Genomic DNA, 27,438 nt, shown 5'->3' with positions numbered 1-27,438 from the left:
AGCAAGGCCTCACTGGGAGAGGGAAAGAGCATCCTCTGGTGGTCTAGTTGTGCAATTAACCATTCACAATCTAATAACAGAACCAGCTCCAAAGTTTTTTATAACTAAGATAGACCACAGCCTGTCATTACCAATGGGACAAATGAGTCACAGTGGGCAGAACAAGCAAGATGGTTATAGCCAAGCATAAGCTAGCAAGATCCTTTTGGAGCGTTCTAGCATATATTTGCATATTTCCGTTAGGGAACATCTACTCTGACACGTGCGATTGTGCAATAACTAATTGTGCAATATTTGAACTCCTAAACAACACATTTTTTATAAACTTTGGCAAAGGGTAAAGTCTACAAATCTTTATCCACTCTGTTCGGCACAGATTTTAGTTTTGGGAGCAGAAAACCGTATTGAGATCAAATGTTTCATTGATGACAAAATCCATCTCGTTCCATCTTCTCCCACTGCTGGCCAATGGGCTTCCTGTCACTACCATATTTGGTAGTGGAAACCCCAAACGGATACTTCAGTTATACGTCCAGTGAAACATCTCTCATTGTTATATCTGTGCTAGCTCTGTATACTCTACATTACCTTTATATCAATCAAATGTATTTATAAAGCCCTTCTTACATCAGCTGATATCTCAAAGTGCTGTACAGAAACCCAGCCTAAAACCCCAAACAGCAAGCAATGCAGGTGTAGAAGCATGGTGGCTAGGAAAAACTCCCTAGATAGGCAGTACATTTGGATAAGCCTCAAGCGAACACTTTTACTGCTGAACACAAACCACGCTTAGTACACATACAGAACAGCGAAAGACCAGAAAAAACATTTTATTGGTCTTTTTTTCATGACATGAAGAGCCTAACAATATTCAGCATCATTCAACCCCAGTGCAAAACAGTTTAAAATGATGAGCAACAATCGCGGTGGGCTTGGCATAGGAATACACTGACAATTCTGCACCAAAGATAGATTTCATAATAGACATATCATAACGGCCAATATAACCTGGCTGTTCCAATGTTTTCAACATGACATCACAACATTCAAAGTGAGAAGTAAACCCTCCTTCAGATTGAGACAGTACCAAACAGGAGACATGGCTACAGACATCTGAGGCTTTAGATTAGAAGAGAAGCAACAGTAGAAGCTCAGATATTCATTTGTCATGTTGTTATGTAATAGAAGAGCTCCTTCAGGACATTCAGTGGTTGCCAACATTTGAGCCAATGCTGCTGCAGCAGAGAGGAGGTAGTTACCCCTAGACCAGTGGAGGCTGCTGAGGAGGACGGCTCAAAATAATTGTTGGTATGGAGGAATTGGAATGGCATCAAAACTCATGGAAGCTGTGTTTGATGCATTTGATACCATTATTCTGCTCCAGCCATTACCACAAGCCCGTCCTCCCCAATTAACTGTGGCCTAGACACTGATCCAAGGTCAGTTTTATATTTGGTTAAGGTCTGAATTGTTGTGTAATTGATCCTAGATCTGTTCCTACAGGGAACTTCTACCGAGAGTCAGACGGGAGGCTGATACAATCATCTTCCACACAGAGTAAAAAACAACAGGGCTACCATAGACAACGGAGTACCATAGAGATCGCACATAGTGAGACAACGTAACCTAGCCCACTAAGCTAGGCTAACCAATGACAGAAGACTGTTGGACTACAGACACAGCTAAAACTGCACTACCCAGGTCTACAGACGCAACACTGTTAGGTCACTCACTCAACTCCTTAAATGGAAAAGACAGAAACAATCAGGCAACCCTGTACTTTAAAAACATACATTGGAATTTTTAAAGAAGTTGTTGATTTCATTATTACCACCAGTTAGATTGAAAAGAACCACGATGCAGCCACCCAACCCTAATATGGATCTACTGTTAGCTGTGTTTCATATAAGATCCTGAGCCCTTGAAGTGACCCCACATTCATCAGTATACTTTGTTCTTCTTTGCAGAATTGTCAGTGTATTCCTATGCCAAGCCCACCGCGATTGTTGCTCATCATTTTTAAAAACAAAACCATTAAAAGCCTTTGACCAGGACTCTTACGTCTATGAGGCATCACACTGTACACATCGTATACAACCAAAACCAAACATCAAAAACAAAATAAAAAATCTGCAAGCACAGAAAACATGAGCAAAAAGCAACGTAAGGATAGCAGTAGCACTTACACAATAATTACACCTTCACAAGCATTGCGAGAGTGAAATATCTGTACACAGATTGCCTCGTACGCAAAGGAAAAGTGGTCTTAACTATACTCCTTCAATCTGAATAAAGCTAGACAGCAGGCCAGTTACATTCATGTTTATCTAACAATGGTTTCAGTATGACATTAACTGTCAAAATGTAACAATGAAAGTTACGTCAACAGAAGTGCTGGGGGGTTTAGTTCACCCAACAACGTTCACACCAGGGGTGCTCAAACTTTTGGGCTTGGTGTACCAAAATATAATCTGAGTGATGAGCTGCGGGCCGAACAAAGAAATCATTTATTTAGAAATATAAAAAAGGTAAACAATAGCTTTTTAGGATCTTGAAACATCAAATCGTAGCCATATAACTTGACACCAAACACATTCTGATTACCAATATTTTAAAGCAGATTTTCAGCAATTTCACATGACTAATTACATGTGATTGTACACATTCTTCCATGGATGGTGAGACATTTTTCCACGTTTAATGCTAATTCCCTGCAGTTCTACACATTTTGCTATGGCTTATGCCATGTTCCTATGATATCGCGAGAATGATTAACAAAATCAAATGGAGGGCCCCCTGGAGGTCAGGGCCCCTGGGCACGTGCCTTGGGTGCCCAGTCAGTAATTCGGCCATGATTACTGCAAGGTTTAGATAACTGGCTAGACTAACTTACCTAGCAATCGATGTTAGCTGACATGGGCTAACTGATTGACTGTCAGTGACTGACATAACAAGAGGAAAACTACTGAGGCACTACCAAATGTTGAAATGACACGTTGTGTATTCTACGTTGTGTATTCTACGTTGTGTATTCTACGTTGTGTATTCTACGTTGTGTATTCTACGTTGTCTATTCTACGTTGTCTATTCTACGTTGTCTATTCTACGTTGTCTATTCTACGTTGTCTATTCTACGTTGTCTATTCTACGTTGTGTATTCTACTATGCTATCTCCTAACAGTAAGTTGTGGACCCGACTGACTTCCTAAAAAAAGTGGTCCTAGTGGTCCTTGCAGGTCAAACCAAACGTTGTCCCCTGGTTTATACCAACAGACCAAAACAATTCTTGAGGTCTAACAGACCGACAGTGATGGAAATGTGGTAGAGTTTAACTTTGGGAACATCTAAACCAGGGGTCTCAAACTCATTTTGCCCTGAGAGCCGCATTCGGTCTTTAAAAACAAATATATTTAAAAAGTTCCAAAATCGGCAAAAAATTGTCCTCTATCCATCATTTTGAGAATTTTTGATGCTCCCTGACTGTCTAGTTTTCATTTCGGTGATTATTAGCGAGCTGGACAGTCAAACGGTATAAATATAGCGCCATTAGCATTTTTACACAGTTTCAATTTGGTTTTAGTCATTTTTAGTCCCACATTTTTGGGGGGGACACCACTGATCTAAACAGTAAGGTATTTTCCTTCAACATATACACACTCTGGCTGTAGCCTGCTGAGCGGGCCACTGTACACGGTCACCTAACCCCTTTGTATTGTGTGTCAGCTCTGTAGCCTGCTGAGCGGGCTACTGTACACAGTCACCTAACCCCTTTGTATTGTGTGTCAGCTCTGTAGCCTGCTGAGCGGGCTACTGTACACAGTCACCTAACCCCTTTGTATTGTGTGTCAGCTCTGTAGCCTGCTGAGCGGGTCTACTGTACACAGTCACCTAACTCCTTTGTATTGTGTGTCAGCTCTGTAGCCTGCTGAGCGGGCTACTGTACACAGTCACCTAACCCCTTTGTATTGTGTGTCAGCTCTGTAGCCTGCTGAGCGGGTCTACTGTACACGGTCACCTAACCCCTTTGTATTGTGTGTCAGCTCTGTAGCCTGCTGAGCGGGCTACTGTACACAGTCACCTAACCCCTTTGTATTGTGTGTCAGCTCTGTAGCCTGCTGAGCGGGCTACTGTACACGGTCACCTAACCCCTTTGTATTGTGTGTCAGCTCTGTAGCCTGCTGAGCGGGTCTACTGTACACGGTCACCTAACCCCTTTGTATTGTGTGTCAGCTCTGTAGCCTGCTGAGCGGGCTACTGTACACGGTCACCTAACCCCTTTGTATTGTGTGTCAGCTCTGTAGCCTGCTGAGCGGGCTACTGTACACGGTCACCTAACCCCTTTGTATTGTGTGTCAGCTCTGTAGCCTGCTGAGCGGGCTACTGTACACAGTCACCTAACCCCTTTGTATTGTGTGTCAGCTCTGTAGCCTGCTGAGCGGGCTACTGTACACGGTCACTTAACCCCTTTGTATTGTGTGTCAGCTCTGTAGCCTGCTGAGCGGGCTACTGTACACAGTCACCTAACCCCTTTGTATTGTGTGTCAGCTCTGTAGCCTGCTGAGCGGGCTACTGTACACGGTCACCTAACCCCTTTGTATTGTGTGTCAGCTCTGTAGCCTGCTGAGCGGGCTACTGTACACGGTCACTTAACCCCTTTGTATTGTGTGTCAGCTCTGTAGCCTTACTCTGGCCTTCAACAGACATTCTCCCATCTCCCCCTCTTCCCCCAGACAGTAGGACAGTCATGTGGAGGCTGGAGTCGGGGCCTGAAAGAGCACAATTATTCACTGAGCAATGAGAGTTTCACAGGTGACGCATATTGATGACATGTTGCCAGCGCTGATTACACAGCATGTTCTCTTCCTGTATTCCTTGTCCTTCTTTCTCAGGTGGATGCTGCACATACGTGCACTAGAGGGTGGTGGAAGGGGTGAGTTGCCTCCATACAATGTGAAGCACGTTGAGTTTGAAAGAAGACACTGCTGTGTGTCCAGGCATGCTGATGTGATGAAAGTGGTGTGAAGGTTTGGTCGACAGCATAGAGAGAGAGGAGTTAGAGTCCGACTGATACGGGGTCAGATACACAATCTCTAGAGCAACCCTGAGCTGGCTACTACAACTCATAGGACACCCTGTTCCCTATATAGTGAACTACTCTTGACCATAGTGAAAAATAAAGTAGTCACTATATGGGGAATATGATGTCATTTGAGACACAAGCCCTACTATAGTGCAAACACTCCTGTTGCCATGCCAACATGGCCCCCGGAGCAGACAGTTGCCAAGCGGCCATGTTAGAGCCAGATTCTGAGTGTTGGGAGGTTCCTGTCCATCCAGAGCTGGTTCAGTCTGATGGTCTCTAAAGCCTCCTGGACGCTACGCATCTGAGAGCCCCGCTCCTTCAGACTGGAGAAGAAACCCTGGACCTACACACACACACACACACACACACACACAGTTGACATGAGAGAAGACCAACACGCACTAGGTATCTGATACACAGACACATGATATAGAGTCGGCATGGTTCTGAGGTGTAAGCTCACCTCCTCCAGGTGTGTCTGAGTGGAGAACTGGGAGGTGGTGGACTTGATGATGCTTTGGATGGGATAGGACCCCACTGGGAACCTACACACACACAAAATCAAAAACAGGCCATTTCTTCACAACAGCCAATAGAAAACAGGCCACTTCTCCACAAGAGCCAATCGGAACAGACCAGGCTCCACAAGAGCCAATCAAAATAGGCTAGGCTCCACAACAGCCAATCGAAACAGGCCCACTGATATCGATTGGGAAACTATTGTTTTTGGGTCCATTGTTCTGTAGGTTGATGCTGTAAGTATGTAAATGTGCACCTACTATACCAAACATTAGTAACACCTTCCTAATATTGAGTTGCACCCCTTTTTGCCCTCAGAACAGCCTCCAGTAGTCAGGGCATGGACTCTACAAGGTGTCGGAAGCGTTCCACAGGGATGCTGGCCCATGTTGACTCCAATGCTTCCCACAGTTGTGTGTACTCAGATGGATGTCCTTTGGGTGATGGACCATTCTTGATACACACAGGAAACTGTTGAGCGTGAAAAACCCAGCAGCGTTGCAGTTCTTGACACAAACCGGTGCACCTGGCACCTACTACCATACCCCGTTCAAAGACGCTTAAATATTTTGTCTTGCCCATTCACCCTCTTAAATGGCACACATACACAATCCATGTCTCAATTGTCTCAAGGCTTAAATATCCTTCTTTAACCTGTCTCCTCTCCTTCATCTACACTGATTGAAGTGGATTTAACAAGTGACATTAAAAAGGGATCATAGCTTTCACCTGGATTCACCTGGTCAATCTGTCATGGAACGAGCAGGTGTTCTTAATGTTTTGTACACTCAGTGTATAATTGATCTTATTCATAAGGTGGCACTCACTTCTCTATGATCTTGTCCCAGTTCTCTTTGACAAAGTCCCAGACGAACAAGTGGCCAGCGAAGCCGTCGCTCATGGTGCTGATGACCAATGGCAGCTCCTGGGTCTGGATAATCCCTCCCTCGAGCCCTGTGCTCAGAATCCTGAAGGAGGAAGTGTTTAGAGTGATGCAGAGACACACACACCATAAGCCACTACAAACATATCTGGGCACAGCTTGGGCACATTTTAGTCATTTAGCAGACACTCTTATCCAGAGTGACATAGTTAGTCCATTCATCCTAAGAAAGCTAGGTGGGACAACCACATATCTCAGTCATAGTAAGTGCACTTTTTCCCCAATAAAGTAGCTATCAGCAAAGTCAGATCTAGTAAGGGGGCAAAAAGTGAAGTGCGAATGTTAGTTCACGAAAGCCTCGGGCATGAGGAGGGGGTGCGAGAAGAGGGGGGAGGGTATTTAAAATACTCCTTGAAGAGGTAGGGTTTCAGATGTTTTCAGGAAGATGGGAAGGGACTCTTCTGTCCTAGCTTCAGGGGGAAGATCAGCTTGAGTACAGCTGTATGTCTCTCTGCACAAACTCTGGGTAGAGGTTAGTTGGCCAGTTAATCTGTCTGTAAATTGATTGATTAAGTACCGTGGACCCACACTCACACTCTCCCTTACCATACGATGCTTTGTGGGTCCTGTGTGGAGGCCAGGGCCTGCAGTATCTTGCGTTTCTCAGAGTCATACGTGGTGGAACTGTAGGCCTCCATGAGAGAAAGCCATCCAAGGTCAGACTGGGCTGCTACAGAGAACACCACTCGCTGCAGATCACCTGGGATCCTGGAGGAGACAGAGCACCACAAGATCACTATAGAATAGATATCTAGCTTTACTACTGATGAAGACCATGGCGGCCAAGAAATCTAAAAGTATATATATTTTTTAAACCAGCAAAAGTATATATTCTTATATATAAACTCTAAAGTCAATTGGTGTGTGTACCTACTGTTTGGTTTGGTTGGAGTTGGTCCACTGGTCGTAGAGGGCCGTGGCCTGGTCAGTACAGTTCTGCCGTCCCAGACTACAGGCCATCTCTAGCAGGGCTGACCTCAGCTCCTGTCTGGACACACTCTCCTCCTCTCCCCAGTCCTGACTGTCCATCAGCTGGCCAAAATGACCCCAAATGTACGCCTGAAACACACATTACAAAGTGAAAGCACAGTCAGTGTGTCCCAAATGGTGGGACTAGGCTCCAAAACAAGGTACCTGACAATCTAGTGTGTATGTGTGTGTGTGTGCATTTACCTTCATGCGAGCCACCAGTGTTTGCTCCTGTCTCTTGTCCAGTAGTCTGTAGACAGAGCTGAGCTGTGATAGGGCCTCTGTCAGAGGAGCAGTCTCAGTCTCATTGGTGGCATAGTCCAACAAATTTAAAACTTGACGGAAGGATACACGACCCAGCCTGATGAGGGGGAGAGAAAAATAGACAATAGATCTGAATGAATTCTGTCTATTTGTGTGTTGTCTGTGGAGCTAAAATATAGACATTCACGCAATCGTACAAGTCCAGGCAGAGTATTAAGACAGGCCTCCAATTATTATATATATCTTTTTTAAAGTGGTCATTGCTGTTAAAAATAATGTGTTGTCAGTCATCCTACCTGGTAAAATGAGGTTAAAAATAGATGAATCTATGTATAATCTAGTTATAACCTTATTTTACCAGGTTGGTTGACTGAGAACATTATTTTTTACAGCATCGACCACATAAAAAAAATAATGAATTGAGTCTTTCTGAGAGACAGACATCCATCTCCCAGCTACTATTATCATTGAGCGTACCATGCTGCAGTACAAACAAACACTGACCTGGACAGGGAGAAGATATTGTGTATGAGTGAAGCGCGGTCGTGGGCTGTGAGTGTGTTGATATCAGTCTTAAGAGCGTCTATGAGAGTGGTCCAGCCCTCGTCTCCATAGTGAACTATATAGAAGCCCGTGTTCATGTAGTTCAACTTCAGCCACTTCACACTGTCCGACACATTCAGAGTCGCTAAGTGGAAACACATAATGCACTTAGACACATGGTCATGCTTTTACCTAGAACCTCAGCGCATACAACCGGCAGGCTACTATATACAGGGCATTCGGAAAGTATTCAGACCCCTTGACTTTTTACACATTTTGTTACGTTACAGCGGGGAGAAGGGCCTTGGTCAAGGAGGTGACCATGAACCTGATGGTCACGCTGACAGAGCTCTAGAGTTCCTCTGCGGAGATGGGAGAACCTTCCAGAAGGACAACCATCTCTGTAGCACTCCAACAATCAGGCCTTTATGGTAGAATGGCTAGATGGAAGCCACTCCTCAGTAAAAGACACGATAGCCCACTTGGAGTTTGCCAAAAGGCACCTAAAGACTCTCAGACAATGAGAAACAAGATTCTCTGGTCTGATGAAACCAAGATTGAACTCTTCGCCCTTGATGCAATACGTCACGTCTGGAGGAAACCTGGCACCATCCCAATGGTGAAGTATGGTGGTGGCAGCATCATGGTGTGGGGATATTTTTCAGTGGCAGGGACTGGCAGACTTGTCAGGATCGAGGCAAAGATGAACGGAGCAAAGCACACAGAGATCCTTGATGAAAACCTGCTCTAGAGAGATCAGGACCTCAGACTGGGGTGAAGGTTCATCTTCCAACAGGAAAACGACCCTAAGTACACAGCCAAGACAACGCAGGAGTGGCTTCGGGGCAAGTCTCTGAATGTCCTTGAGTGGCCCAGCCAGAGCCCGGACTTGAACCAGATCGAACATCTCTGGAGAGACCTGAAAATAGCTGTGCAGCAACGCTCCCCATCCAACCTGACAGAGCTTGAGAGAATATGCAGAGAAGAATGGGAGAAACTCCCCAAATATAGGTGTTCCAAGGTTGTAGCGTCATACCCAAGAAGACTCGAGGCTGTAATCGCTGCCAAAGGTGCTTCAACAAAGTACTAAGTAAAGGGTCTGAATACTTATGCAAATATGATATTTAATTTTTTTATTTTTTATAAATTGGCAACAATTTTGTTTTTGCTTTGTCATTATGGTGTATTGTGTGTAGCTTGACGAGGGGAAAAAAACAATTGATTAAATTTTAGAATGAGGCTGTAACGTAACAAAATGTGGAAAAAGTCAAGGGGTCTGAATACTTTCCGAAGGCCCTGTATTTATCACAAGCAATTAAAATCATAAAGGCTTGCTTGTCCTGAATTGGACAATTAATGAAGTTAGTCAAGCTCACTGACAACTACAGAGCTGAATGTACAGAGTTTTACCGGTCTTATTATTTACCTGTCTTATTTCTCAGCGTGAAGATCTGTCTGCAGGAAGGGGCAGAGCTACAGCTGTCATTCACATACGTCACGGGGATATGCCACAGGCTGAGGAGAACACAAAGAAAGGTTGGTGTGAATGTGTGTGTGTGTGTGTGTGTGTGTGTGTGAGAGTGTGTGAGTGTGTGAGAGTGTGAGAGTGAGAGTGTGTATGTGTGAGAGTGTGAGTGTGTGTGTGTGAGAGTGTGTGAGAGTGTGTGTGAGAGTGTGTGAGAGTGTGTGAGAGTGTGTGAGAGTGTGTGAGCGTGTGTGAGAGTGTGTGAGAGTGTGTGAGAGTGTGTGTGTGTGAGTGTGTGAGAGTGTGTGTGTGTGTGTGTGAGAGTGAGAGTGAGAGTGTGTGTGTATGTGTGTGTGTGTGTGTGTGTGTGTGTGTGTGTGAGAGAGAGAGTGTGCATGTCTCACCTAGAGGTGTGTGTGGTGTTGTCTGCGGAGAGCAGGAAGTGTTCCTGTGTGAGCGTCACGTGACCACCCTTGCGGCTAACAGTGACTAATGGGAAGCCTTTTTGCAGCGTCCATGTTCTCATCATGTCTGACACACTCTCCTGCTGGGGAAGCACCTGGGCCTGGAGCATCCAGAACCAACATTCATCAATAATAAATACAAAGAATATACTAATTTGACTACTCATCACCATGGGAGAGAGATGGAGTATCAACATCAGTAGTACTAATACAACAGACAAGACACCCCCACGTAACACAACAGACATGACGCCCCCACGTAACACAACAGACAAGACGCCCCCACTTAACACAACAGACAAGACGCCCCCACTTAACACAACAGACAAGACGCCCCCCCTTAACACAACAGACAAGACGCCCCCCCTTAACACAACAGACAAGACGCCCCCCCTTAACACAACAGACAAGACGCCCCACCTTAACACAACAGACAAGACGCCCCCCCTTAACACAACAGACAAGACGCCCCCCCTTAACACAACAGACAAGACGCCCCCCCTTAACACAACAGACAAGACGCCCCCCCTTAACACAACAGACAAGACGCCCCCCCTTAACACAACAGACAAGACGCCCCCCCTTAACACAACAGACAAGACGCCCCCCTTAACACAACAGACAAGACGCCCCCCCTTAACACAACAGACAAGACGCCCCCCCTTAACACAACAGACAAGACGCCCCCCCTTAACACAACAGACAAGACGCCCCCCCTTAACACAACAGACAAGACGCCCCCCCTTAACACAACAGACAAGACGCCCCCCCTTAACACAACAGACAAGACACCCCCCCTTAACACAACAGACAAGACACCCCCACTTAACACAACAGACAAGACACCCCCACTTAACACAACAGACAAGACGCCCCCACTTGACACAACAGACAAGACACCCCCACTTAACACAACAGACAAGACGCCCCCCCTTAACACAACAGACAAGACGCCCCCACTTGACACAACAGACAAGACGCCCCCACTTGACACAACAGACAAGACGCCCCCCCTTGACACAACAGACAAGACACCCCCACTTAACACAACAGACAAGACGCCCCCCCTTAACACAACAGACAAGACGCCCCCCCTTAACACAACAGACAAGACACCCCCCCTTAACACAACAGACAAGACACCCCCACTTAACACAACAGACAAGACGCCCCCCCTTAACACAACAGACAAGACGCCCCCCCTTAACACAACAGACAAGACGCCCCCACTTGACACAACAGACAAGACGCCCCCCCTTAACACAACAGACAAGACACCCCCCCTTAACACAACAGACAAGACGCCCCCCCTTAACACAACAGACAAGACGCCCCCCCTTAACACAACAGACAAGACACCCCCCCTTAACACAACAGACAAGACGCCCCCCCCTTAACACAACAGACAAGACGCCCCCACTTAACACAACAGACAAGACGCCCCCACTTGACACAACAGACAAGACACCCCCACTTAACACAACAGACAAGACGCCCCCCCTTAACACAACAGACAAGACGCCCCCACTTGACACAACAGACAAGACACCCCCACTTAACACAACAGACAAGACGCCCCCCCCTTAACACAACAGACAAGACACCCCCCCTTAACACAACAGACAAGACACCCCCACTTAACACAACAGACAAGACACCCCCACTTAACACAACAGACAAGACACCCCCACTTAACACAACAGACAAGACGCCCCCACTTGACACAACAGACAAGACACCCCCACTTAACACAACAGACAAGACGCCCCCCCTTAACACAACAGACAAGACGCCCCCACTTGACACAACAGACAAGACACCCCCACTTAACACAACAGACAAGACGCCCCCCCTTAACACAACAGACAAGACACCCCCACTTAACACAACAGACAAGACGCCCCCACTTGACACAACAGACAAGACACCCCCACTTAACACAACAGACAAGACGCCCCCCCTTAACACAACAGACAAGACACCCCCACTTAACACAACAGACAGGGTGACCGTTGTGAAAAGAGGAAGGATATGGCGCCAGATTTTACAGCCGCAAAATAAGGAACCTGTGAAAATAACTGATCAGGAAACGGAGATAGAGTGTCTCAGACAGACCACAGCTACCTGGGTGAGACTGTTCCAGAGGTCTTCAGTAACAGTGTTAGAGCCTCTGTAGTTATCCAGGTATTTCATGAGTCCTTCCCTGAACTGACCGTCTGGCAGAGTGGTGTTCAACATCAGCAGGAGGGAAGCACCCTACAGACACACACGGACAGAGACACTACAGCACCAATATCCTTCACTCTACTAATCAATGAACTTTTAAGCACATTTGTGAGTAAAGCTCAAGACTGTACCTTCTCATAGGTGACAGAGTCAAACATCTCAGACACCTGCTCAGGTGTGGTGACCTGGGACGACACTGACACTGGGTGGGAGGAGTTCAGAGAATCTTTGGCCATAGCCTTAAAGCGTACCCCCAGGAACACATTGCCCTGGAGACGGAAGACAGATCATCAATCCACGGTTATCTAAACCTACACAGAACCTGCATGTGTGACGTGGTGCAGCTTACTAGGTCCAGCTGTGGGAACTCTGTCATTAGGGACATGTACTGGCAGTAGGTGGCGAAGCCTTCGTTCAGCCACAGGTCATTCCACCAACGCATCGTCACCAGGTTCCCAAACCACTGACACACAACATCACAGCGGAATTACAACAGTTTTATGACCGCTTTATAACACTATCATAATGAGCATTACAGCACTGTTATAGCAACTGCATAAAACAGCAGCGCTTTCTAACCAAACATCAAAACAGCATTAAGACTGAGATACATGCACATATGTTCCATCACCTTGTAGTAGCCCACACACACACACACACCTGGTGAGCGAGCTCGTGGGCTACGACGTTAGCGATGAGTTGTTTGTCAAGAGGAGAGGACTGGTTTCCCACCAGCAGGCTGGTCTCTCTGAAGGTAATCAGACCCCAGTTCTCCATCGCTCCCGCCAGAAAGTCTGGGATAGCAACCAGGTCTGGTGGAGAGAAGGAAGGAAGAGTAGAGAGAGAGAGGGACGGAAAGGTGGAGGGGTAAAAACCAAGGCATATTTTGAGTCTCATTATCGAAAACATTACACTTTTCTCTCACACATTTTCAAAATTAATCTTCTGGCCTTCATACTACAATGCATTCAGAAAGTATTCAGAACCCTTGACTTTTTCCACATTTTGTTACATTACAGCCTTAATCTAAAATTGATTTAAAAAGAAAAATCCCTAATCGATGAGTTTATTGTGTGAGGGCTGTCTGTGTGTTGTGTGTTTTTGTGCCACCCCTCACCTAGTTTCCTCAGAGGGTAGTTGATTTTAAAGAAGGTATTGTAGAAGTGCAGCAGCTTGGAGGCTGTGTCCAGAGCATAGTGTGTGTGTTCCTTCTTCTCTGGCACAGAGTACACTGACACCTAGAACACACACACCGTAGAAATGGAATAAATACGATAGGCACAGAGTAGACAGTTGCATTCCAGTGTTTTGCAGGCCATAGAACTAGTGTGAATAGATTGAGGCAGGGATTCTGTACGTACCAGTGTATTGGAGACGTTTCTAGTGATGCTGGTGAAGTTGGCTACGATGAAAGCCACCAGGTAGGTGCTCATATTAACAGCAGTCTGCTCAAACTCATCCTCCAATAGGCCGCTGGGTAATGTGGTCGTCTTAGCCTGGGGAACACAACAACAGCTATATTAACAGATTACTTAATCACTGGCATTCTTCATGTCAAGTGTCTCCAGTAATCACTTGATATCAACACATCACGTATCTGATTTTGTAATGTATTGATGCATGTTTACCACTTAAACACACACTGGTGCAGGCAAACTGTCGAGCGCACACACACACACACACACACACACACACACACACACACACACACACACACACAGTACCTGGGGCATGTTGGACAGAGTGATGTATCCAGGCTCCCTTGTGATCCTGACCAGGAAAGTGGCTTTAAAGGCTGGCTCGTCAAAACAAGGGAAGGCCTTCCTGGCCGCCTGGGGCTCAAACTGGGTGGCAGCTAGGACCCTGAGGAGAGGGTGGCCAAAGTCACACACAGAGAGCGAGGAGCTGTAGTTTACTACGTCAACAAACATTGTCAGGTTTACACACTATTACACAATGCATCTCACTGCATTCACCCTGAGTTAAGATGTTATTTTTAGAGCAAACTTTAGTAAATCGTTTTTAAAAATAATTTTGCTTACCTCTTGGCTCCAGTCTTGTCGTTGTAGGAGCTGTTGTAGAAGCCGTCATAGGTGTGAGAGAGGCTGGCTGCGTAGTCCAACGTTAACACACACACCTGGCCTACCTTCAGATCCTCTGGGAAGCTGACAGCTATCTGCTGCCATGGTTTATACTCCAACACCTTCACCTCAACACTCTTACCCTCTCCAACCTGGAAGGGTTATAGTAAAAACAGCATTTAATAAGGTAAAACATCGTCTAATAAAACATTATTGAGCAAGGGAAAACATAACTGTCGAGGGAAAACATCATTATCGAGGTAAAACAATTTATCTTCACAGGGGAAGCTAGTCAGACAGTTACACATTCTCTTCGTATTAATTTTGAGCAAATAGCAATGGCATGGCTGATCATAGGTTACCTGGAAGGTTGCCTTGGTGATAATGAGTTCAGAGCTGTGCAGAACTATGTGCTTGGTGTCGTGTAGTATTGTCATGTTGATGACAGTGCGGCCAGTGAAGGTCATGGAAGTCAGGTTAGGGGTCAAGGAGAGATCATAGTTCACAGGCCGTACACTGGCTGGGAGTCGGAGCTCATTCCAGGGAAACAGCTCCCCATTGGTGCTGTTAGGATAGGATGGCTCCATAGGAGTGGAGGAGTTAGCCTTACCACAGCCAGCCTGGGGAGAAAGAGGATCAACACAGTGAATATACAAAGTATTCACACACCTTGATTTTGTGTTACAGCCTGAATTTTAAATGGATTAAATTGAGAATGTGTGTCACTGCACTACACACAATACCCCAGAATGTCAAAGTGAAATGTTTTTCAACATTTTTACAAAATAATTCAAAATTAAAGCTGAAATGTTTTGAGTCAATAAGTATTCAACCCCTTCGTTATAGCAAGTCTAAATAAGTTCAGGAGTAAACATGCTTAACAAGTCACATAATAAGAGGCATGGACTCACTCTGTGTGAAATAATTGTGTTTAACATGATTTTTGAATGACCACCTCATCTCTGTACCCCACACATACAATGATCTGTAAGGTCCCTCAGTCAAGCAGTGAATTTCAAACACAGATTCAGCCATAACGACCAGGGAGGTTTTACAATGCTTCGCAAAGAAGGCCACCTATTGGTAGATGGGTAAAATAAAAAGAAGCAGACATTGAATATCCCTTTGAGCATGGTGAAGTTAATAATTACACTTTGGATGGTGTACATTACACCCAGTCACTACACAGATACAGGTGTCCTTCCTAACTCAGTTGCCAGAGAGAAAGGAAACCATGAGACCAATGATTTCACCATGAGACCAATGGTGACTTTATAAACAGGTACAGTGTTTACTGGCTGTGATCGGAGAAAACTGAGGATGGATCATTAACATTGTAGTTACTCCACAATACTAAACTGAGGATGGATCATTAACATTGTAGTTACTCCACAATACTAACCTGAATTACAGAGTGAAAAGAAGGAAGCCTGAATAGAATAAAAATATTCTAAAACATGCATCCTAAGGCACAAAAATAAAAGTGCAAAAACATGGCAAAGAAATTAACTTCATGTCCAGAATACAAAGCATTATGTTTGGGGCAAATCCTACACATCACTGAGTACCACTCTTCATATTTTCAAGCATGGTGGTGGCTGCATCTTGTTATGGGTATGCTTGTCATCGGCAAGTACTAGGAAGTTTTTTGAGGATAAAAATAAACGGAATAGAGCACAGGCACAATCTTAAAGAAAAACCTGGTTCAGTCTGCTTTCCAACAGACACTGGGAGACAAATTCACCTTTCAGCAGGACAATAACCTAAAACAGAGTTTGAATAATTTGAAAATAATGTACAATCCAGGTGAGCAAAGCTCTTAGAGACTTACCCAGAAAGACTCACAGCTGTAATCACTGCCAAAGGTGATTCTATCATGTATTAACTCAGTGGAGTAAATACTTAGGGAAATGTGATGTCTGTATTTCATTTTTTTATAAATTTGCTAAAATTTCTAAAAACATGTTTTCCCTTGTCATTCTGGGGTATTGTGTGTAGATGCGTGAGAAATAATATATGTTTGAAATCAAATTATATTTATCACATGCGCCGAATACAACTGGTGTAGACTGACAATGAAATGCTTGCTTATGAACATTTCCCAACAATGCAAAAATAATCCAAAATAAAATAGTAACTAACACAAAAATACACAAGAATGGAGCTATATACAGGGAGTACAAGTACCAGATCAATGTGGAGCTATATTCAGGGAGTACCCGTACCAGATCAATGTGGAGATATATACAGGGAGTACCAGTACCAGATCAATGTGGAGCTATATACAGGGAGTACCAGTACCAGATCAATGTGGAGCTATATACAGGGAGTACCAGATCAATGTGGAGCTATATACAGGAAGTATCAGTACCAGATCAATGTGCAGAGGTACGAGGCAATTTAATGCATTTTAAATTCAGGCAGTAACACAAGAAAATGTGGAATAAGTCAAGATGTATGAATACTTTCTGAAGGCACTGTATATACAGTTGAAGTCAGAAGTTTACATACACTTAGGTTGGAGTCATTAAAACTCGTTTTTCGACCACTCCACACATTTCTTGTTAACAAACTATAGTTTTGGCAAGTCGGTTAGGACATCTACTTTCTGCATGACAAGTAATTTTTCCAACAATTGTTTACAGACAGATTATTTCACTTATAATTCACTGTATCACAATTCCTGTGGGTCAGAAGTTAACATACACTAAGTTGACTGTGCCTGTAAACAGCTTGGAAAACTCCAGAAAATGATATCATGGCTTTAGAAGCTTCTGATAGGCTAATTGACATCATTTGAGTCAATTGGAAGTGTACCTGTGGATGTATTTCAAGGCCTACCTTCAAACTCAGTGCCTCTTTGCTTGACATCATGGGAAAATCAAAAGAAATCAGCCAAAATTGTAGACCTCCAAGTTTGGTTCATCCTTGGGAGCAATTTCCAAATGCCTGAAGGTACCACGCTCATCTGTACAAACAATAGTACGCAAGTATAAACACCATGGTACCACCAGACATCATACCGCTCAGGAAGGGGACGCATTCTGTCTCCTACAGATGAACGTACTTTGGTGCGAAAAGTGCAAATCAATCCCAGAACAGCAGCAAAGGACCTTGTGAAGATGCTGGATGAAACAAGTACAAAATAATCTATATCCACAGTAAAACGAGTCCTATATCGACATAACCTGAAAGGCTGCACAGCAAGGAAGAAGCCACAGCTTTAAAACCGCCATAAAAAAGCCAGACGGTTTGAACTGCACATGGGGACAAAGATCGTTCTTTTTGGAGAAATGTCCTCTGGTCTGATGAAACAAAAATAGAACTGTGTGGCCATAATGACCATCGTTATGTTTGGAGGAAAAAGGGGGAGGCTTGGAATCCGAAGAACACCATCCCAACCGTGAAGCACGGGGGTGGCAGCATCGTGTTGTGGGGGTGCTTTGCTGCAGGAGAGACTGGTGCACTTCACAAAAAAGATGGCATCATGAGGGAGGAAAATTATGTGGATATATTGAAGCAACATCTCAAGACATCAGTTAGGAAGTTAAAGCTTGGTCGCAAATGGGTCTTCCAAATGGACATTGACCCCAAACATACTTCCAAAGTTGTGGCAAAATGGCTTAAGGACAACAAAGTCAAGGTATTGGAGTGGCAATCACAAAGCCCTGACCTCAATCCCATAGAAAATTTGTGGGCAGAACTGAAAAAGCATGTGCGAGCAAGGAGGCTTATTGTGGGAAGCTTGTGGAAGGCTACCCGAAACGTTTGACCCAAGTTAAACAATTTAAAGGCAATGCTACCAAATACTAATCCAGTGTATGTAAACTTCTGACCCACTGAGAATGTGATGAAAGAAATAAAAGCTGAAATAAATAATTCTCTCTACTATTATTCTGACATTTCACATTCTTAAAATAAGGGGGTGATCCTAACTGACCTAAGACAGGGAATGTTTACTAGGATTAAATGTCAGGAATTGTGAAAACTTAGTTTAAATGTATTTGGCTAAGGTGTATGTAAACTTCCGACTTCAACTGTATACACACACCATCTTGCCCTTTGGCACTGGTACCACTTCCCGTACCTGTGGAGGCCAATGCAGGAGCCACACACTTTTCACATACATAAACCCCCGACACTCCAACACACACACCCCTACCTTAGTGAAGGTACAGCCAGGCAGGAAGTAGAGAACCATCGCCATGGATGCGACCAGTACCAAAATGAACACGCCCACCACCAGCATACGAGCCGAGGGGCAGGAACATGACCTGGTCAAAAACCAAAAAACATTATTTACGAATCTATAAATATAATATTTATCTTTAGTATTGTTTATATTATTGTTTTTAATTTACTGTAAAGTGTACTGGGATGTTTAAATTCACTTTAAATAAAGTTTGATTGGATTTGAAAAGTAAAAAGGACCTGGGTGGAGCCTGTCTGTTATAAGGGGAGGAGCTAGGATTGTGGGTGGAGCTTCTGTTCATGAAGGACATGCCCAGTAGGCGGGCTGACGACTCATAGTCCTCCTCCTCATCGTCCAGGTCGTTCTCTCCCAGACCTCGCACCAGCAGACGGGAGCTACGGGGCTCGTACACCACCTCATCTGGTTCCAACGCCTGGAGGAGGGAGGTGGAAGAGGGGGGACAATATGAACATCTGGAAAAACTCCAACAGTTAGAAGAGACGGGACAACTGATGGGTGGATGGGTTAATGTCAGTGCTGTATAGTATGTAATTACCGGGAAGGCTGCAGAGTCTTTAGCCAGGTCCACCACGTCAGATTCCTCCTCAAACATACTGTTCTCTATCATATTCCTGGGCAGGGACGCTCGCTCTGGTTACACACACAAACAAACAAAAAGGTTAATAAACACACACACACACACACGTTCAATAAAATGTGTGTGTGGCTCCATTTCTATTGATTATCCCCTGTGTCTCTACAGACAAACGCTCAACTCTCTCGAATTCAATAATAACAACAGTTGTGAAACTGTATAAAATGTCCCATTCTCTCCTGTAATAAGACCAAGTATTCTGAAGTCCCAGCGTGTGTCTGTGAATAGTGGGTGTACCGTGTTGGCTAAGTGAAGAGCTAGAACAAAGCCATCTCATACACCAAGTACGTTCGTTCCATTGTGTGTTTTCCATTGTGAGAAAGCGTGCGTGTTGGTAGGGCCTAGCTGCCTACACTAAGTGAACAAGAGAAAGCTAAATGAAGCCATCAGTTTCCCCTATCCCTTCCTGCAGCAGACAGAGTCCTGATTCAGAGGTCATGTGGTCTGCAGCCAGTCTTGCTCCTAATAATATGGAGCTGAATATCAGGCCTATGTAAAAATACCCAGATCAAAAGAACCATAGCAACCTTATTAGACTTACACCAACCCGACAGACCTAATGCCATGTTAGAACAACTAGTATTATAGTGTCAAATGAGGCTGTTCTATAAATGTTGTATCTGTTATTCAGACCAAAATGACAACACCTCAAGCTGAAACAGCAAGGGCTGTAGCGGAAACTGAAACAGCAAGGGTTGTAGCGGAAGCTGAAACAGCAAGGGCTGTAGCGGAAACTGAAACAGCAAGGGCTGTAGCGGAAGCTGAAACAGCAAGGGCTGTAGCGGAAGCTGAAACAGCAAGGGCTGTAGCGGAAACTGAAACAGCAAGGGCTGTAGCGGAAGCTGAAACAGCAAGGGCTGTAGCGGAAGCTGAAACAGCAAGGGCTGTAGCGGAAACTGAAACAGCAAGGGTTGTAGTGGAAGCTGAAACAGCAAGAGCTCTAGCGGAAGCTGAAACAGCAAGGGTTGTAGTGGAAGCTGAAACAGCAAGAGCTCTAGCGGAAACTGAAACAGCAAGGGCTGTAGCGGAAGCTGAAACAGCAAGGGCTGTAGCGGAAACTGAAACCACATGGGCTGTAGCGGAAGCTGCAGTGAAATGGAAAGTGTCAGCAGCAGCTCACCACACTTTTACTGTTTTCACCAAACATACAGACTCAGAGCCACAGACATATATGTTTATCCTATAGCCTACACCACTTAGCTAGAGACACGCAGACCTGAAGTTTGAGGCCAGTGCAGGGCATATAAGGCCAAGTAGGTGAAGCAACCTGACTGTCTGTCAGCTGAACAAGGCATAACCTCTGGACATTTCAGCTCCATACATAGGCCTACAGCGCACTCACAATGTCCAGGACAGGATCCCCCATCAGTTAGGCTTTTCACTCACAATGTCCAGGACAGGATCCCCCATCAGTTAGGCTTTTCACTCACAATGTCCAGGACAGGATCCCCCATCAGTTAGGCTTTTCACTCACAATGTCCAGGACAGGATCCCCCATCAGTTAGGCTTTTCACTCACAATGTCCAGGACAGGATCCCCCATCAGTTAGGCTTTTCACTCACAATGTCCAGGACAGGATCCCCCATCAGTTAGGCTTTTCACTCACAATGTCCAGGACAGGATCCCCCATCAGTTAGGCTTTTCACTCACAATGTCCAGGACAGGATCCCCCATCAGTTAGGCTTTTCACTCACAATGTCCAGGACAGGATCCCCCATCAGTTAGGCTTTTCACTCACAATGTCCAGGACAGGATCCCCCATCAGTTAGGCTTTTCACTCACAATGTCCAGGACAGGATCCCCCATCAGTTAGGCTTTTCACTCACAATGTCCAGGACAGGATCCCCCATCAGTTAGGCTTTTCACTCACAATGTCCAGGACAGGATCCCCCATCAGTTAGGCTTTTCACTCACAATGTCCAGGACAGGATCCCCCATCAGTTAGGCTTTTCACGTAGGCCTTGTGCATTCTGAATTGCGGCAGGCTAGGCTAACGAAATAACATACTTGGAATATTTTTCAAATAGTCAATTAAGCTTTAATGAAAAAGCCCCCACAGAGAAAGACAGCTGTGTCTATTGACTAGTAGTGTGTGTGAGTGTCTGTGTGTTCTAATCCGAAAAGACAGAAGTCCTTTATTTGCTGTAATAAAGCTGTTGAGCCATAAAGCAGACAGCACAGAGCAGGAGAGTACAGTCAGTGCTACTGAGCCTACAGAAAGAACCTTCTGGTCCTTATCAGATTAAACACACACACACACACACACACACACACACACACACACACACCACAGAGATGGGATAAGGAGCCCGATCAAACGTACAGGCCTGAACAAGTAACCAGTTGAGTGAGTTAAGAGGAAAATAAAATGATTGAGTTGTGTAGGATAAACTCAACTGCGACATAACGTAGCCTGCCTTCTTGGGTGTGTCACTTGCAGTTGCTAGTGTGTATGTTGCACAAGGCTCGGCATGTCTCCAACAGCTCGATGTGCTTTTAGAACAGATAAACAAATGCACTACGCTAAAGCAGTCAGACTGTAAATAACACTACACACAGCTTGGCCTAGGCTGGCCTGAGTAACCAGAACAAGAGGAGACAGCATCTTTGAGTAGCACAAAACTGTGGGCTACATTTCCAATTCTGACGAATTTTATGAATGATTGTTGTTATTTACAGGAGATACATGTAACATTTCCACCTGCAACTAACACCAAATGTCTATTACATTTGGAAGAATAAAACACATCCAGCCTGCATCACATTAGAAATAAACTAAACTCAGACAGGCTTTACCTTGGCATATAACCCAGTGGGTTAAACCAATCTGAGTTGTGCTTCCTCACTTTCCTGAGTAGTAGGGTTGAATATTTTCCTGGTATTTTACAAATGTTCCATCCATTCTGAGAATAAATCCCCTTTCATCCGGGATAAACCGGGATTTCTGGCCAAAATCGTTAGTGTCATTCTAAAGCATATAAATATGTCTGGATATCATTAGAGCTTTGATCGGCATGAAAATTCAAGTCTGATGCTACCTGAGCAACTCATTAAAGACATTTTATGATCCCTACATTAAATACATTTTATGAGCCCAAGCGATTGTGCCGTTATCCAATATATTTTATGATATGATATATAGGCTACCACACATTATGCACAACAGAAAAACATAAAAGCCCATAGATGTAGCTATGTTCTCTTGGGTAAATAAATTAAACAAGTTCCAGGAGGCTAATCTTTTTTAGTCTGGACTGTACTACTTTACTGTATTGTACTGTATTACGAACTGGAATTACGCACCTCGTTCAGACCATGAAGCTGGGAGAGAACATGTGATGCTGGTACAGGATATGCAGCCTACAAAGTTACAATTATAGGCTTGCGAATATGATTAGACTTTTGAAATATAATAGGGCCTATTTAAAAAATGTTTAAAGTATTAGTAGGCTGACACATACACTACCAGTCAAAAGTTTGGAGTCACTTAGAAAGGTCCTTGTTTTTTAAATAAAAGCTAATTTTTTGTCCATTAAAATAACATCAAATTGATCAGAAATACAGTGTAGACATTGTTAATGTTGTAAATGACTATTGTAGCTGGAAACAGCAGATTTTTAATGGAATATCTACATAGGCGTACAGAGGCCCATTATCAGCAACCATCACTCCTGTGTTCCAATGGCACGTTGTGTTAGCTAATCCAAGTTTATTATTTTAAAAGGCTAATTGATCATTAGAAAACCCTTTTGCAATTATGTTAGCCCAGCTGAAAACTGTCATACTGATTAAAGAAGCAAAACAACTGGCCTTATTTAGACTAGTTGTGTATCTGGAGCATCAGCATTTGTGTAGTCGATTACAGGCTCAAAATGGCCAGAAACAAAGACCTTTCTTCTGAAACTCGTCAGTCTATTCTTGTTCTGAGAAATGAAGGAAATTTCATGCGAGAAATTGCCAAGAAACTGAAGATCTCGTACAACGCTGTGTACTACTCCCTTCACAGAACAGCGCAAACTGTCTCTAACCAGAACAGAAAGAGGAGTGGGAGGCCCCGGTGCACAACTGAGCAAGAGGACAAGTACATTAGAGTGTCTAGTTTGAGAAACAGACGCCTCACAAGTCCTCAACGGCCACCTTCATTAAATAGTACCCGCAAAACACCAGTCTCAACGTCAACAGTGAAGAGGCGACTCCGGGATGCTGGCCTTCTAGGCAGAGTTACAAGGAAAAAGCGATTTCTCAGACTGGCCAATAAAAAGAAAAGATTAAGATGGGCAAAAGAACACAGACATTGGACAGAGGAACTCTGTCTGGAAGGCCAGCATCCCAGAGCCGCCTCTTCACTGTTGACGTTAAGACGAGTACTATTTAATGCAGGACTGAATCACTTCATTAGATATATCTATTGTTCCCTGGACAGCAAATAGATGGCGTTATAGCGCAGCTGTTTAGCAGAAAGGCTGAAATGGAACGCGACTGCTCAGCTACAGCGACTGACATCAGTCTGCTACTAGCTAATTTTACAGTCTGGTCGACATGGATCGATTGTAAAAAATACATGTAAATCTATTGACAATGAAAATGAGGGGGGAGAGCTGGAGAACAACGTGACAGCTATGAACAAACAACCACCGGAAAATCAGGAAGATGACGGCGAGGAAATGTAGCTAGCTAATGTGGCTCCGGTGGCTAAACGAAGGATACGATCGATTCAAGAACACAGAAAGTTCCAAGAGAAATGGACAGACACTTTTTTTGTACAGCATGATGGGACTAGCTCACTTTGTCTTATTTACCAGAAGGCAGTCAATTGTTTTAAACGAGCAAATTTAGAGCGACATTTCCAGTCACACCACGACAAAACATATCTGCCACAAAGCAACCTCAGAAACAACAAAATAGCGCTACTCAAAGGACAAAAACAAATAAACAGATCTAACACTGTTGCAGAGAAAATGACAGAGGCAACCTATGAGATTGCTAGGATACTCGCAATAAACAAGAAGGCCTTCACAGACACGGCAATGTAAAATAATGTTTTTTTGCCTCAGCCTAAATATTGTATGCTGATTTCACAAACAAGGAAGCTATTTTAAAGCAAATTAAGGGACTGCAACTCTGCAAGAGAGAGGATATTCCCGAATTTGTTATGTTTCATTCATCAGGAAGAACTTGTGGCTAAACTCAAAGTGTGACGTACTGTGACGTACAGAATTTGATGCAGCAAGTCGTGCGCGTGGTGAACATCATTATTGCGAGGGCACCGAATCACCGGCACTTCTGCCAGTTGCTGGAGGAAAACCAGACAGACTACAGCGACATGATATTTTACAATGAGGTGATATGGCTGTCTGGTGGCAGAGTTTTGGAAAGATTTTTCCTCAAAACCGTGAATTTGTTGCAAGCAAGGGCAGTGAGGAGTCCGAGCTGGATGATCCACAGTGGATATTAAAGCTGGCTTTTTGAACTAACTTCACCTGAACAATGAATCCCCAACTCCAAGGGAAAGCTAAAACTCCAGGCAAAATGCTGCGTGTGGTCACAGCATTTCAAAATAAAATCACCACACGGTTCATACCTGACAAGACTATTTCTTCATTTCCCATTACTCAGAGCAGTCACCACATCCTACCCAGACATACTAAAACATTTTAGCTATGATGCATTTGTGCGTGTTGGAAGAGTTGGAGTCAAGATTCAAGGATAACTTCATTGAGAACCCCTTTCATGTGCCAGTGTCATCTCTGGCCCAGTCATCACTGTCCTGGCCGTGCTGGACTAGAGAGTGAGATAGTGTCATCACAGCCCTCTGTCCTGACCGTGCTGGACTAGAGAGTGAGATAGTGTCATCACAGCCCTCTGTCCTGGCCGTGCTGGACTAGAGAGTGAGATAGTGTCATCTCTGGCCCAGTCATCACAGCCCTCTGTCCTGACCGTGCTGGACTAGAGAGTGAGATAGTGTCATCTCTGACCCAGTCATCACAGCCCTCTGTCCTGACCGTGCTGGACTAGAGAGTGAGATAGTGTCATCACATCCCTCTGTCCTGACCGTGCTGGACTAGAGAGTGAGATAGTGTCATCACATCCCTCTGTCCTGACCGTGCTGGACTAGAGAGTGAGATAGTGTCATCACAGCCCTCTGTCCTGACCGTGCTGGACTAGAGAGTGAGATAGTGTCATCTCTGGCCCAGTCATCACAGCCCTCTGTCCTGACCGTGCTGGACTAGAGAGTGAGATAGTGTCATCTCTGGCCCAGTCATCACAGCCCTCTGTCCTGGCCGTGCTGGACTAGAGAGTGAGATAGTGTCATCACAGCCCACTGTCCTGACCGTGCTGGACTAGAGAGTGAGATAGTGTCATCTCTGGCCCAGTCATCACAGCCCTCTGTCCTGACCGTGCTGGACTAGAGAGTGAGATAGTGTCATCTCTGACCCAGTCATCACAGCCCTCTGTCCTGACCGTGCTGGACTAGAGAGTGAGATAGTGTCATCACAGCCCTCTGTCCTGACCGTGCTGGACTAGAGAGTGAGATAGTGTCATCTCTGGCCCAGTCATCACAGCCCTCTGTCCTGGCCGTGCTGGACTAGAGAGTGAGATAGTGTCATCTCTGACCCAGTCATCACAGCCCTCTGTCCTGACCGTGCTGGACTAGAGAGTGAGATAGTGTCATCACATCCCTCTGTCCTGACCGTGCTGGACTAGAGAGTGAGATAGTGTCATCACATCCCTCTGTCCTGACCGTGCTGGACTAGAGAGTGAGATAGTGTCATCACAGCCCTCTGTCCTGACCGTGCTGGACTAGAGAGTGAGATAGTGGAGCAGCAGGCAAATTACACATTGCAAGGTGAACTAAGATCAGATGTTTCTGGAGCCTTGTGTCAGACTCATAGTATCCACTTCTGAAGCAGTGTGTGCAAAGGGTGACAATTTTTGTCAGCACTTATTCATGTGAAGCAACATTTTCAACAATGAACATTGTGAAATAAAAACAGAGAAACAGACTGGCCAATGCACACCTGGTTTGCCTCACAAGGATAGCAACAACAGACTATACATTTAGAATGAATTCAGTCAAGGAGCAGAAGGGACATTTTCAGTCATCCAACTTATGGGTCTTATTCATGTGATGTAGCCTATTTGGTGTGTGTATGTATATATTTACATGTGCTCTATTGCTCTCAATTGATAATATTGGAATTAGAAGTACAACAAATTAAAGATGTATGCAGCCCTCTGAATGATTGTCTCAACCCCAAGTAGCCCCCTTACAAAAAAATAGTGAGTAATACTGCTTTAATGGGTTAAATAAATAGGCCCACGGCTGAAAAGAGTCAAAAGTTACCCTGACCTCAGCGCGACTGGGGAATGTCACACTGAGAACTAAAGATCACAGTCTACTCAGGCAAACTCTGTCAGAGATACACTGGCTATTTTCATTTAGCTGTACTCCAAGGCCAGGCGTAGCTAGCCATGTTTCTATCAGCTAACGTACCCATCATTACAAGTGTATGAATGCTGATTAGTTCGTACCAAAACTGCTGCCTGGCTATCAAGAACCTGACACTTGTTGACTTGGAACGTCATGTAGGTAACCGCAAGCTAAAATGCTAGTTAGCTAACTAACTAACGTTACTACAGAAATTGTGGCTGGCTGGAAAGTATGGGGAGCAGCTAGGTAGCGTCATCATTATTCCTTACCACTGTCAAATGGGTCCTCCATGACAAGATATCTGAAAGAGCCGAGCTGTCCTCATTTCACTGATAATAACAGCACGCCGCAGGTCAGCCCGGATCAGTCCACTGTGTAGCTGCAGTCTGTGGGCTAACTTGGCTAGCTAGCTGCCACAAACACGGTTGGTGAAGTTATTAGCGTGTGCGATCAAATGAATTAAATATGATCAATCATCCAAACGATATTCTGTCACCAAACTATTCGCCATGCATTTAAATTACTGCTTCCTTCCTTCGTCTCCGCCCGACAATGACTGTAGGGAAGAGAGGCCCAACTCGACGGGAAATCTGTCTCCCTCC

The 27,438-nt window shown here is 44.7% G+C and overlaps 1 protein-coding gene across 4 annotated transcripts; it reads right to left on the bottom strand.

Annotated features, from left to right (window-relative positions):
- Positions 1-804: 804 nt before the first annotated feature.
- Positions 805-27,438, bottom strand: LOC115200251 (leucyl-cystinyl aminopeptidase). Of its 4 annotated transcripts, none has more exons than XR_003879495.1 (23): positions 27,106-27,438; positions 19,306-19,400; positions 18,989-19,182; positions 18,720-18,831; positions 14,920-15,177; positions 14,519-14,709; positions 14,201-14,339; positions 13,838-13,972; positions 13,594-13,714; positions 13,137-13,288; positions 12,826-12,939; positions 12,608-12,745; positions 12,375-12,506; positions 10,191-10,351; positions 9,748-9,836; positions 8,283-8,466; positions 7,719-7,875; positions 7,420-7,604; positions 7,092-7,253; positions 6,430-6,570; positions 5,547-5,628; positions 3,762-5,426; positions 805-3,698 (listed from the first exon to the last, which is right to left on the bottom strand). XR_003879495.1 is itself a non-coding variant. In XM_029763158.1 (22 exons), exons 1-22 carry the CDS (start codon positions 27,125-27,127, stop codon positions 5,295-5,297), a joined length of 3,096 nt encoding a protein of 1,031 aa, XP_029619018.1. In that variant the 5' UTR covers positions 27,128-27,438; the 3' UTR covers positions 805-5,294. The 4 variants fall into 4 exon arrangements, 2 of the variants coding, with proteins under 2 accessions (XP_029619018.1, XP_029619019.1); XR_003879496.1 differs by having other exon boundaries at positions 3,825-5,426; XM_029763158.1 differs by having other exon boundaries at positions 805-5,426.

This window comes from Salmo trutta, chromosome 9 (genome assembly GCF_901001165.1).
Source record: "Salmo trutta chromosome 9, fSalTru1.1, whole genome shotgun sequence".
Classification (NCBI taxonomy): Eukaryota; Metazoa; Chordata; class Actinopteri; order Salmoniformes; family Salmonidae; genus Salmo; species Salmo trutta.
Note: the sequence above shows the minus strand (reverse complement) of the source record. Positions and strands in the feature narration are given on the sequence as shown.

Bases quoted from the DNA above. Each gene is read 5' to 3' on its own strand.
- LOC115200251 (XM_029763158.1), bottom strand. From the start codon at position 27,127: ATGGAGGACCCATTTGACAGTG. The intron at 8,467-9,747 runs GTAAATAATAAG...GTTTCCACTTAG, and splicing joins CACGCTGAGAAATAAGACAG to CGACTCTGAATGTGTCGGAC. The intron at 7,605-7,718 runs GTAAATGCACAC...TGTGTGTTTCAG, and splicing joins CACTGGTGGCTCGCATGAAG to GCGTACATTTGGGGTCATTT.